A 13,723-nucleotide genomic window follows, 5' to 3' on the forward strand; every position below is an offset into this window, starting at 1 on the left:
GGTGCTCCGGAATGCACAAGTAAGTGGGATGGAATCTGTTTTGGACTAGTCCGGCTAGGGACCCTGATATTGAACAGGTGAACTCAAATATTGGGTGGGCAAGTGGCGCGCCCCCCTGCAAGTGGCACCCAGGGTATAATGCCTAGTTGCTATACCTAGATATAGCTATGTCGACAAAGACTCCCTTTACAGAGAAGTTATAGCAGTTTTCTGTTCCGATCCACAGTCAATCTACAAATTGATCCGTATCTGTGACTAGGTTGAGTTGGAAGTCGGTGTAACCAGCAAGAGCGAGGCTGTGCTCCTTGGTAACAGATCTGACTGGTTAACTGTCCAGTCTGATTACATGAATGTGCTTGGGATCTGTTTTGGAAGGGCTGAGGCAGATAGCAAAAAGTGACTGGATTAAACAGGTAAAATTAAGCAAAAACTGGGTCAGTGCACCCTTTCAAGAACTGGTAAGGATGTGGTCATCAGGTGTGAGATTTTCTCAGTGCTGCTGCACTTGTCACAGTTGTGGCCCATTTCCTATCGGCAGTTACCCAAAATATTTTCCATTTCATCTTGAGATCCAAGAAGGAATGGATCCAATGGGTTGCAATATATGAGTCTCCGGATATTAGAGGCAAAAGGGAGCACAATATCACCCTCCCCCGTGTATGATTGTGAGGCCAAACTACATGGGCTCACTGATTGTTGCAATTCTACCTGACCCAGGAGTTATGCCCCATGACTTAGCCCCATCGCCACGCAATGTGCCAGTCAGCTGGATGTTACCCCCACTATTTATCCTTTGTGCGCCCGTTCTTTCTGATTTTTAAAATCTGTGACGACAAGTCTATCAGGCAGTGGTCTTCATGGAGCATCCTGCAGGACAACTGGATAGATTCTTTGGGGTAGTTTCCTGAGGAGTCTGTCCATATCTGGCAGAATACCTTCTTGTCAGAATTCGCCAACAACAAGATCTCACTTAGCTAGTAGTGTGGAGCCAGCTCAGACAGATCCTTCCAATGCAGTCACAACATCACTCCCAAAACACAACCATCCACTAGATGACTGAAGCGGTGTGAAGCCAGATGTCCACCTCTTTGCAGAGCATAGATTTGGTAAGGCAGCCTGGAGAAGGATACAGGAGTCCTTTGTAATGGTTCATACCAAGCAGCTGCGTAACAGTGACTCTAATTTACAATTTGTTTCCAGGGAAATGGGCAGAAACTGACATGGCTTACTGCTGGAAGATCATCATCTCAATGAAAGTCCTTCTTCGGTCTGCACAGAATTGTCGGTCTTCCAGCAGAGCAAGATGCTCTTATGGGAATGCTTTTCACTGGTACATTCCAGGCTGCAGGAATACATTCTGAGGGTTGTACCGAAGCTCTGTGCAGTTAATGCCAAGATTCTGTGGGAAAGAACCACTATCTAAGGTCCTTCTGCTGACCCCAGTAATGAAGTCTCTCAAACAACAGAATATATTTTTTCTATATTCTGTGTACCTCCCAAAGGGGCCACAAATGGCAATGTCCAAAAAAACCAATGTGCTAGCACTACTACACACTAGTTCATACAAAGCCAGCAGCACTAAATTTTTTGACAGTTTGGTAGTTTATCAAACGAAGGCCTCTCCCTCTGCCTGTGAGTCAAAAATAGGGTTGAAAACTGCACCAGCAACCTGTCCCACACCAGGTTTAACCCTAAAACATAGGGTTACATTTTTCTTTGGCCTGACTCTAATGCTAAATTAAAGTGATCCCATCTTCCTGCCTTTGATTTGTATCCCTTCATTCTCTGCTTGTGTCATGCTTTTTAACTATTGCTGTTGTATGTTTCTAACTCCTTCCCTGGCAGTACATGTGCAGTGTCCATCCACACTCTGTTTTAAAAAAAACTTGCTAGCAAATCTCCTTTAAATTTCCCTCCCTCACATTGATCCTATATCCTCCAGCATTTGGCATTTCCACCCTTGCAAAATTCCTATCTATGCTCCTCACAATTTTTTGTATCTGTATCAGATGCTCAGTGCTCAGAGAAAGCAGTTGAAGTTTGTCCATCCTTGTAGCTAATATGCCTTAATCTTGTACACTTTATTGATTTTCTTTTGTTCTTTCTGTATTGCACAGATAGTTTGTTTATATTTGTTATTCACATGTTTACGCTGTGTACATTTTATTTTTGTACTAACAATTAGTGGGTAATTCTGCCATGCCCACAGGAAAAGGGAATCTCAAGATTGTATGTGATGTCATGTATGTACTCTGACAATAAATCTGAAAAGGTCTATCCTGGCGAACCTCTTCAGCAAACCATCCCTCCTTCCTAGAGTGTGATGCCTCTTGATTTGATTTTCAGTGCAACTCCGAGTATCTGAAATTGGATTCTCTGAAATCCTTAGTTATCCGAAATTTCGGATTAACGAGGATATCCAAAACAAAACAGAAATCCTCATTTATCTGAATTTTTTTGGAGCTGAATTGACTTGAGGAGATCAGACTGACAGTGGCAGACACATCGGGCTCCCAGTGCCGTCAGTAGCAGCGGACACCTCTGGCTCCTAGCATGAGCGAGGCCTTGGTGGGGAGGTGTCGGTGATTGGCACGGCCAACATTTTTTTTGGTGAGAATTAAACATTTTAATGCTTAATAAGCCTTACCTTGTTTGTGGTTGTTTAAACATTGATACAAGTAATTTGCTGTTGCTACTGGGCTGTTCTCCAAAAAAAACATTTACCCGACCGTTTTGAATAATTGGAGTTGTACTGTATTTTGAAATGTTCCTGGTGTAGTCCAACTTCCAACCATTCCCACTTCATCCCTCATGTTTACAAATATGAGACTGACTGATATAGAAAGTTGTTAGATTTTACACGGACGCTCTTGCTCTTGGGCTGTTCTCAAGGTAATTTCTTAAAATGAGAGAAGATAAATTATTATCCTCATTTTCTGGGCAGAATCAAACTGAGCTGTTAGAAGTGAAGATTGTCTGGTCAAAAGCCTTAATGAATCACACAGCCCACCAGAACAAAAGTAAAGTTTTATGGGAATGTCAGCATTCCTTTAGTACAAATTTTGGTTTATGTGGAAATTTGTAACAGAAGACTTTTAATCTTAGTTTTTTTTTATATGTTGCTCTTTGAGGAGATTCACTTCAACCCCACTCTTAAAGTCCAGCTATCAGCCACTTGTCTTAACTTCCATCTTATCCTATAGTCTGCTCTTGTGAAATGCATTGTGCAATTAATATTTTTTGTTCCTTCATGGTTTGGGGGACATTTCTTAGTGATTTTCTGCATTGGAGCTCCAGTCTGGTGTCCAACCCAAGCCAAAGGTGTACTGATTCAAGATCCTGGTTCTGCTTCAACATTATCTTTTCTGTGGCTGATTCTTGTTCCTATATACAAAGGCTTTGAGCAAGTATTTCCCTCACTGCCTTTCAACTTTCTCAGATCACATCTGTTCATTTTATTCATATAATGGACATTATTTTTTGGTATATATCTTCTACCTTTACTTGATTTGAGATTTATCCATTTTTTTAAACACCATTTTCTTGGATCTTGCCATTCAATATAACATTTGAGTGAAAAGTACAGATGTTTGCTGTTGTGCATTTTTGCTATTTTTCTAAATAAATCACTGGGTATTCAACACCAGGATTTATTTATTTTTTCTCCCTGGACCTTTTGTATGGTATTTGAATAGCTTTCTATATTTCTTCATGGAGGCTACTTGACCCATCAAGTCTCTGCTAGCTCTCATTATTGGGGTTAAAGGAATTTTAGATATGGGAATAGTGGAAATATTTTATGTTTTAGAAATGTTGTCTTACAATATGTTCAAAAAAAGAAAACAGAAATGGATAAGGAGGAAAGGTGGTGATGAGGAAATGGAAAGGAAAGATAAACAAAGTATGAAATGGCCATGTTGAACTATATGACTTTAAATATTAATGGAATACATAACCAAATCAAAAGGAAGAAGCTGTTAAATTTACTGAAGAAAGAAAAAATTGATATAGCATTCGTGCAAGAAACACATCTAACTGAAGTGGAACACAAGAAATTAAAGAGAGATTGGATAGGACATGTAAGAGCAGCATCATATAATTCAAAAGCCAGAGGAGTAGCTATATTAATCAATAAAAATGTACCAATCAAAATAGAAGAGAAAATAATAGATCCAGCAGGGAGGTATGTAATGATAAAATGTCAGATATATTCAGAATTTTGGAATTTACTCAATGTATACGCACCTAATGAAGAAGATCAAAAATTTATGCAAGATATCTTTTTGAAGATCGCAGATACGCAAGGGAATGTACTAATAGGAGGGGATTTTAACCTTAATTTGGACTCAAACATGGATAAAACTGGAAAAAAAGACTAACAGAAAGAACAAAGTAACCAAATTTATAATTAAATCGATGCAGGAAATGCAACTTTTGGATATATGGAGGAAACAACACCCAAAGGAAAAGGAATATTCATATTATTCAGGTAGACATAAAACATACTCAAGGATAGACTTATTCTTGTTATCAGCCCACATTCAAGGAAGAGTTACGAAAACGGAATATAAAGTAAGATTGTTATCGGATCACTCACCCCTGTTATTGGCAATAGAGCTGGAAGATATCCCACCAAGAATGTACAGATGGAGATTAAACTCCATGCTACGTAAAAGGCAGGATTTTAGAGAATTCATTGAGCGACAGATTAAAATGTACTTTGAAATAAATACGGAATCAGTGAAAGATAAGTTTATACTATGGGACGCAATGAAAGTGTTCATCAGAGGGCAGATAATAAGTTATGTAACTAAGATGAAGAAGGACTACAATCGAGAAATAGAACAGTTGTAAAGGGAAATAACAAATACAGAAAAAGAATTAGCAATAAAGGAAGATACAACCAAAAGGAGAGAATTGACAAAAAAATAAAATATGAAACACTACAAACATATAAGGTGGAGAAGAACATAATGAAGACAAAACAGAAGTATTATAAGCTAGGAGAAAAAAATGCACAAAATACTAGCGTGGTAGCTTAAGACAGAACAAGCTAAAAGAACGGTATTGGCATCAAGGAAAAAAAAACAAACAAATTACATATAACCCAATGGAGATCAACGAAAACTTCAGGGAATTCTACAAACAACTATATCAAACTGAAAACGAAGGGAAAGAAGACAAAATAGATGAATTTCTATCTAAAATTGAACTACCGAAATTGCAAACAGAGGAGCAAAATAAATTAATAAAACCATTTGAAATAGAAGAAATACAGGAGATATTAAAAAAACTACTGAACAATAAAACACCGGGAGAGGATGGACTCCCAATAGAATTCTATAAAACATTTTTTTTTTTCGAAACTTTATTTATTATTCTATAAAACATTTAAAGACTTATTAATTCCTTCTCACCTGGAAGTAATGAACCAGATTGAAAAAACACAAAACGTACCAGATTGATGCAAAACAGCAATAATTACAGTAATGCCAAAGACGGGGAAAGATCCACTAACACCAGCATTGTATAGACCAATATCTCTACTTAACACAGATTATAAGATAATAGCTAAACTATAGGCAAACAGATTGGCCGACTATGTACCAAAAATAGTAAAACTAGATCAAACTGGATTTATTAAAAAAAGACGAACAACAGACAATATCTGTAAATTCATTAACTTAATCCATGCAGTACAAGGAAACAAAACTCCAACAGTGGCGGTTACTTTAGATGCAGAGAAAGCCTTTGACAGAGTAGAATGGAATTATTTATTCAAAGTACTACAAAAATTCAACCTACCAGAGAAATACATTAATTGGATTAAAGCATTATATAAGGGACCATTGGCAAAAGTGACAGTAAATGGATATATATCAAACCAATTTAAATTAAGCAGATCGACAAGACATGGATGCCCACTATCTCCCTCACTGTTCGCGTTAGCTATAGAACCACTAGCAGAACTGATAAGAACAGAAAATAAAATAAGAGGGTAAAAATAAAAGAGAAAGAATATAAAATCAGTCTATTTGCAGACGACGTTATAATATACTTAACAGAACCAGAAATATCAATAAAATAATTACATAAGAAATTGAAGGAATATGGAGAAGTATCGGGGTACAAGATAAATGCAAATAAAAGTGAAGTAATGCCAATGAATAATGTGGATTTCACAAAATTTAAGAAAGAATCTCCATTTAGATGGCAAACACAAGCAATTCGATACCTAGGTATACAACTAAATAATAATCTCGGCCATCTATATAAACTAAATTATCAGCCATTAATGAAAAAATTACAAGACGACTTAGAGCACTGGAAGGACTTACCACTAACACTGATAAGAATAAACTGTATTAAAATGAACATCTTCCCAAGGATACAATACCTATTTCAATCATTACCAATTCATCTAACAGAGAAATTCTTCAAGGAGCTAAAGAAAATAATAAGGAAATTCTTATGGAAAGGGGGGGAAACCAAGGATAGCACTAGATAAATTAACAGAATGGTACAAACAAGGAGGCTTACAACTACCAAACTTCAAGAATTATTATAGAGCAGCACAATTAAGATATCTATCAGATTTTTATCAAACAAGGGAAAAACCAGATTGGACCAGATTAGAGCTAGATAAAATAGGGGAGAAGATACCTGAACATATACTATATAAGTAGGATGAAAAATTGGTGCAACATAGGAATTCACCATGCTGAATGTTTGGAAGAAGATTCACGTAGAAAGGAATAAAATAAATTAACAACTACCAAAATTAATATTGACACAAAATCAACTAATCCCTTTCACAATAGATAACCTTTCCTTTAGAGAATGGGAGAGAAAAGGGATCAAAAGAATAGAAAATTGTTTTTCGGGAAATAAATTATTATCTTTTGAACAAATGAAAGACAAATATAATATAACTCATGACATAATGTTTGCATACCACTAACTGAAAACCTGCTTAAAGGACAAATTGGGAAACAGTCTGAGGTTACCAGAAGGAAGCAATTTTGAATATGTGATTACAGACACAATGATAATTTAAAAATTTATAACAAACATGTACATGAAGCTGCAAGAAAAGGAGAACGAGGAAACAAACTGTAAACCTAAACAAAAATGGGAACAAGATCTAAACATAAAGATAAAGAATGAAACTTGGGAAAAGCTATGCTCCAGAACTATGAGAAATACAATAAACACGAGGTTACGCATGATACAATATAATTGGTTACACAGGCTATACATCACACCCCAAAAGTTAAATAAATGGGACCCAACAGTATCAGACAGATGTTTTCACTGTAAGAAGGAAACAGGAAGAACAGTTCATGCAATCTGGACATGTGAGAAAGTGAAAACATTTTGGGAAGATCTAAACCAGATATTAAATAAAATCACAAAAAGCAATATACCAAAAAACCCAGAGATCTTTCTTCTAACTTATATAAGAAGTAAAGAACTTGGACTCGATTTGGATGGAGCACAAAAAAGATTTATTATGATAGCCTTAGCTGTAGCAAAAAAATGTATTATGTCAACCTGAAAATTAGAAGACAACTTGGGAATACAACAATGGTACATAGAAATAAATAAATGTATTCCATTAGAAAAAATAACATATAATTTAAGAAATAACATCACAATATTTGAACAAATATGGGAACCGTACATGAAACACAATAGAGAAATCCTACCACGGACCTCCACCACCTAAAATGACAGAAGGAGAAAACAACGAAATGAACTGACCCAGTATGTAAAAATAGAAGACACAAATTTCTTGTTTATTTTTATTAAGTGATGACATTGTTTAACAGGTTTAATGTATCATATAGATTGAACTTTGAATAAATGGGGAGGGGGGGTTGAGGGAGGGAGGGAAGGGAGAGGGGAAAAAAGGGAGAAAATGACACTATATATTCAAGAGAAAAATGTCTGTATGTATTTTGGTCAGAATGGTTCATAGTGTGAAAAATTTAAAAAAAAATTAAAAAATCCCATTCACCCTCTAACTTTCCCTGTGATTTGTTCTTCCCACAATCCCATTAACTGCCAGCAGATTCAGCCACCCACCTGCACTTGAGCAGTTTCTTAAAGAGGGGCTTTTACCAACTAACCTGTCTATCTTGGCGATGTGAGATGAAACTAGAGGGCCAGGAGGAAACTCACAGAGAGAACGTGCAAACTGCACACACACACAATACCATGGGTAAAATTTAACTAAATTGCTTGATGCTGAGAGGCAGCAGCTCCAGGTGCTGTACCTCTCCGTCCTCTCATTTAGTTTGTTTTCTGACCACTAAGGACAGACCTTGGGCTTTTGACAATTCTTTGTATGCAAATTATTTTATGTCTTCAGCTAATCAAAATTTGTTAATAATGTGATGTACTTCATGCTTGTCTGGTGAGGATTTTTTTTTTTGTTTACAGCATACTGGCAACTTGAGATGTTTTATTTAAGACTTCCAGGGTTGTGTGATTTGGATTTTGTAAGTTCCTGTTGGACTTTTGATTCAAGATGCATCATGGTCCCAACACCAATCATCTGTCATTGAAATGTTGATTTAAAAGTGGGTGGCAGTGCATTGAAATTGCACTAAGTGATACTACAGAGAAGCTCTGTGCCCTATTGAGCCTGTGGGGTTGAATCAAGGATCAAACAATTTAAAAGCTGATATTTCCCTGTACTGGAATATAAAAATAGAATTGCAAGAAATAATTTTGTTCCATTTCTCAAAATAAACCTATTGCTCTTCACAAAGAGCAAGATTGTGATTGCGTCTGTTAAGCTGTTGTCTTATATAACTGACACAATGTTCAATGTTCATTATAATATCCATTGTTACCTTTCCACTTTGTTTTGAAGGAAGAAGCTGACTTTGCTAAAGGAGATGCTGGCAGGTTGTGGTGCTGGGACGTGCCAGGTTATTGTAACCACCCCCATGGAGATGTTGAAGATTCAGCTGCAGGATGCAGGTCGTCTTGGTAGGTGGGATTAAAACAGGAATGTGTCCAGTAACCAAAGTATCTATTCCTTCAGGGCTGAAAAGATTTACATACATGACATCACATAGAACTTTGAGATGATTTTTGTTCTGCAGGTGAGGCAGATAAACAGATAACGAATGTAAGTAAAATGCAATACAGAGAGAATTTTAAAAATCAATGAAGTGCACAAATAAGAGTTCTTAAATGTATCCTTGATTGAGTTTGTTGAGAAGTCTGATGGTGGAGGGGTAGCAGCTGTTCCTGAACCTGGTTGTGCAAGTCTTGTAGCACTTGTACCTCTTTCTTGATGGCAGCAGCGAGAACAGAGTGGTGTGGATCCTTGATGATTGCTGCTGCTCTCTGAAGGCACCGTTCCCTGTAGATGCTCTCGATGGCAGGGAGGGTTTTGCCTGTGACGTCCTGGGCTGTGTCCACTACCTTTTTCAGGACTCAGAATTCAATTTGTAAAACAGAAAATGCTTGAAGCACTGAAGATCAGGCAACATCTATGGAAAGAAGAACAGAGTTAATCCTTTGAGTTTAATCACAGATTGTCAGAACAGAGATCGTCAACCTAAAATGTTCATGGTTTCTCTTTCCACAAGCATACCTGACCTTTACATGTGTTTCCAACACTTTATTTTTGTTCCTGATTTCCACCTGTTAGTGTTGATTTTTTTTGTTAGCACAATGGTGGGTGGGCAACTGGAAGTTTGGTAGTTTATCAAATGAAGGTCTCTCCCTCTGCCTGTGAGTCAAGAATAGGGTTGAAAACTACACCAGCAACCTGTCCCACATATAGTGAGTGGAGAGATTTGGAAGAGATGTCTAGCGCATGCAAGTCGACCCCTTCAACAGATGAGGAGAGTCAGTATTTCTGACACCTCCAACATTAACACTAAAATACAATAAAAATTCCTAGTATCTGGCACCTATGAAGATTAGTAACTGCCAGAAGTGAATTTGCCAGTTGCTTGAGATTGTGTTTCGTGGATTCGCAAATTGACAGGGCACCAATTTTAAACTTTTGTATATTTTTTACCTATTTATTTTCTGCAATTTTTTTTGCCAGTGGCTTGAGGCTGCTGTTTGCTTGAATTCTGGATAATGGGGATTTTACTTTATTCTACGATGCAGATGGATCTTCCAAATGCTGTGATATATTTGGCTTGATCTACTTGCTGCAACTAAACCTACTTTCTCTGTAATTACATGCAGCTGCCCAACAGAAACTGATGGGAGCCCAAGCAGTGTCAAGTTCACCCACGGGAAGTTCTATTTCCAGCACAAGCCATGCTACTTCCTCAATTGGTTCCCAACAAACTGCCACACAGATCACCAAAGAGCTGCTGAGAAGCAAAGGAATTACTGGTCTTTACAAAGGATTAGGGGCAACATTGCTAAGGTATCGCATCATTTTAGTTTATTATGAATAATTATCGATTTCATAGCTGTTCGTAATTACCATTTTTTTCTATGATTTTTAACTAACTATCAGAAGTTGATAAGAGATGGTTCTGAGTCAATTCGATAATATCAGGGTGGAAAAGTACTTTATAGGACATCAAAGAATTATTGATGCATGGTTCCTTGAGGGTAGTAATATAACGTGCCATTGGTACAGAATGTTGACCAGTGATCCCCTTTGCTTATAATGGAATGATGCTATAGAGAGGATGCAGAGGAGATTTAGAAGGATGCCACCTGGATTGGAGAGCGTGCCTTGTGAACCTGGTCTTTTCTCCTTCAAGCAACAGAGGTCGAGGGGTGACCTGATGGAGGTTTTTAAGATGGTGAGAGGCATTGAATGTGTAGATGGCCAGAGGCTTTTTTCCCAGGGCTGAAATGAATAACACGAGGTTTCAGGTTCTTGGGAGTAAGTTCAGGGAGGATATAAGAGCTAAGTTTTACCACACAGTGTTGTGGTGGAATACATTGCTGGCAATGGCAGTGGAGGCAGGTGCAAGATTTTCTAAGAGACTATAAGAAAGGTACAGGAAACTGAGAAAAAAATTCAAGATATTGCAGTGGGAAATTCTAGGCTGTTGTTAGAGCAGGTTATTAGGTCAGCACAGCACTGGGCTGAAGAACCTATACTCTGATCTAGATTTCTATGTCAGCTACTTTACACTGGTGGGAGTACTCCAAACTTGCTCAATCAATGTAGACTCTATAGGAAAGAGGATCTATTATCGGAAGATTGGTGCATAACCTCCCATTCAATTCTACAATGATAATTGATTCCAAATCATGCAGTGATTTATGATACTAATCAGCATATCCTATGAATGCAATGGAAAATATCAGGAGGAAAAGAAAAGTGGAATGATCTATGAAACTCTTCATCGAGAGTGTTCGGAGTTCTCATTATACTATTCATTTACCTCAGAAGATCTTTACAACTGTATGCAATCGTGGTTGAATGATTGCTCCTGTGTATATTTCCATACTTATTTAATTGTTATTGACTTTGTTACCAGTCTCTCATCTTTATAGCTGGATTGATAATTTTGCTTTGGAAGTTTAAATTGGGCACAAAATGCTTCCATTAGTACAGTCGTTCAGTACCCAATTTTAATGTGTTTCTTTCCTCAACTAATCTGCTATGCATTATCTTAAAAGAAAGTCCTATATTGTGTAGTACTCTCTGGATAACATCACTGTTTTTGTCTAAAGGGATGTTCCTTTCTCCATCATCTATTTCCCACTGTTTGCTAATCTTAACAAGCTGGGACAAAAGAATGCGGATGGGAAAGCTCCATTTTATGTTTCCTTCATCAGTGGGTGCATTGCAGGCAGCACAGCAGCTGTGGCAGTAAATCCCTGCGATGGTAAGACACTGTTCTCATCTAGTATGCCACTTCGCATCCTGTGGTCCACGTACCAGTGGCGCCCACAGATTTGTTATAGGTGGTCCACACCAAAGATTAACTCTTCAGATATTATAAACAAGAAAAATGTAAAGCCAGGCTGTAAATTAGAACGGACAATTGCAACATTTGTAATCCATTTAAACAGGTACATGCATAGGAAAGGTTTAACTTTAGAGGAATATGGGTACAATTCAGGAAAAGGGGACTGGTGTGACTGGCATGGATATGTTGTTCCTGTGCTCTGCTGTGGAACTCAGACTCAAAATTTAATAAACCCCCCCCCCCAAAAAAAATTATTCCCAACAAAGTGATCAGGCAAGTATCTTGAGCCCATTAGCACCTCCCATCCCTCCCCTTAAATAGTGGTCAATAAATTTGCTATAGGTGTCCACAGTAAATAAGGGAATACTTCAAATTGTCCATGGATGAAAAAATTTGAGAACCACTGTTCTAATATATAGGGAAGTCTTCTTTCACTCCACCTGCCTTGTCACGATCTTGTATCTCTCAACAGCACCCCGGAGGAGGTTATTTGGTTGCCTCCCATGGGAAAAAGTTCTGTTCCCCTCTTCTTGTTTCTGGTGGCCATCTGCCTCTTTTCATCACTCTATGTGATGTATAAGCAAGATTGGACCATTAACCACTTAAGCTTGCTCTAACAATCAGTATTGATTTGTATCTGTGCCAAATTAAAACCTTGATGTAGCATATATAGAAAGCATCTTTGAAAGCTACAACGTGCCCATGAATTATTGACTTGGTGTTCTCAGTTCTAGTTTCTGTCCATATTTTCTCCCAACATTATAAGGATTGAAATTATCTGGATAATGTCTGTCTCACCATTTTGCATTTAATTGAACCTGCATTCCAGATGTGTGCTTTTCCATTCCAGCCATGTCCTGCGCACTTCCAAACAGAAATAAATCAGATCATAAGTACAGCTGCAGCTGTGGACAATTATTTCCTTTTTACCAAGAATCTAGAACAGCCATTCTCAATGGGGACTGGTGGGGGGTGGGGGGTGGGGTGCTACAGCATATCTAAGTAAAAACCTTGTTTTCTTTTCATCTCATGTAACATAAATTTTTTGTATCTTTTTTATGTGGTCGGTGGGAGAGAAATATGGAACAAACCAAAACTTGACGGCTTCAAAGGGAAGGTGGCCCATAAACCTTGAGCAGAGTCATAGAACCATAGAAAATAGGTGTAGGAGTAGGCCATTTGGCCCTTCAAGCCTACACCACCATTCATTTTGATCTTGGCTGATCATCCACTCAGTACCCTGTTCCAGCTCTCTCTCCATACCCCCTGATCCCCCTAGTCACAAGTACTAAATCTAACTCTCTCTTAAATATAGCTATAGAACCGGCCTCAATCACTTCCTGTGGCAGAGAATTCCATAAATTCACCACCCTTGGAGTGAAATATTCTTCCTCATCTCAGTCCTAAAGGACTTCCCCTTTATCCTTAAACTCTGACCCCTGGTTCTAGACTTGCTCAACATTGGGAACAATCTTCCTGCATCTAGCCTGTCAAATCCCTTAAGAATTTTGAATGTTTCTATTAAATCTCCTCTTAATCGTCTAAACTCCAGCGAGTACAAGCCCAGTCGTTCTAGCCTTTCTTCATATGCAAATCCCGCCATCCCTGATATCAATCTGGTAAACCTTTTCTGCACTCTCTCCATGGCAATGATGTCCTTCCTCAGATAAGGAGACCAAAACTGAACACAATACTCCAGTTGAGGTCTCACCAAGGCCCTATACAACTGCATCAATACCTCTCTGCTCCTGTACTTGAATCCTCTTGATATGAACGCCAAAATACCATTTGCCTTTTTTACTGCT

The 13,723-nt window shown here is 38.0% G+C and overlaps 2 protein-coding genes across 13 annotated transcripts in view; one reads left to right on the plus strand and one right to left on the minus strand.

Moving 5' to 3' along the window:
- The window catches only part of LOC138742504 (large ribosomal subunit protein P2-like), a 479,457-nt gene that overhangs the window by 229,866 nt on the left and 235,868 nt on the right, over positions 1 to 13,723 (minus strand). The gene's annotated exons all lie outside the window — the stretch shown is intronic.
- slc25a22a (solute carrier family 25 member 22a) overlaps positions 1 to 13,723 on the plus strand; it is a 148,292-nt gene that overhangs the window by 119,007 nt on the left and 15,562 nt on the right. For all 12 annotated transcript variants that reach the window (XR_011344149.1, XM_069896771.1, XM_069896775.1 and 9 more), the window contains 3 exons: positions 8,882 to 9,000; positions 10,222 to 10,408; positions 11,680 to 11,834. Coding sequence is in view for 11 of the 12 variants with exons in the window: in XM_069896771.1 (XP_069752872.1) it covers positions 8,882 to 9,000; positions 10,222 to 10,408; positions 11,680 to 11,834 (461 nt within the window). In the remaining variant the exon portion in view is untranslated. The remainder of the gene's footprint in view (positions 1 to 8,881; positions 9,001 to 10,221; positions 10,409 to 11,679; positions 11,835 to 13,723) is intronic.

Source organism: Narcine bancroftii, chromosome 1, assembly GCF_036971445.1.
Source record: "Narcine bancroftii isolate sNarBan1 chromosome 1, sNarBan1.hap1, whole genome shotgun sequence".
In the NCBI taxonomy this organism is placed as follows: domain Eukaryota; kingdom Metazoa; phylum Chordata; class Chondrichthyes; order Torpediniformes; family Narcinidae; genus Narcine; species Narcine bancroftii.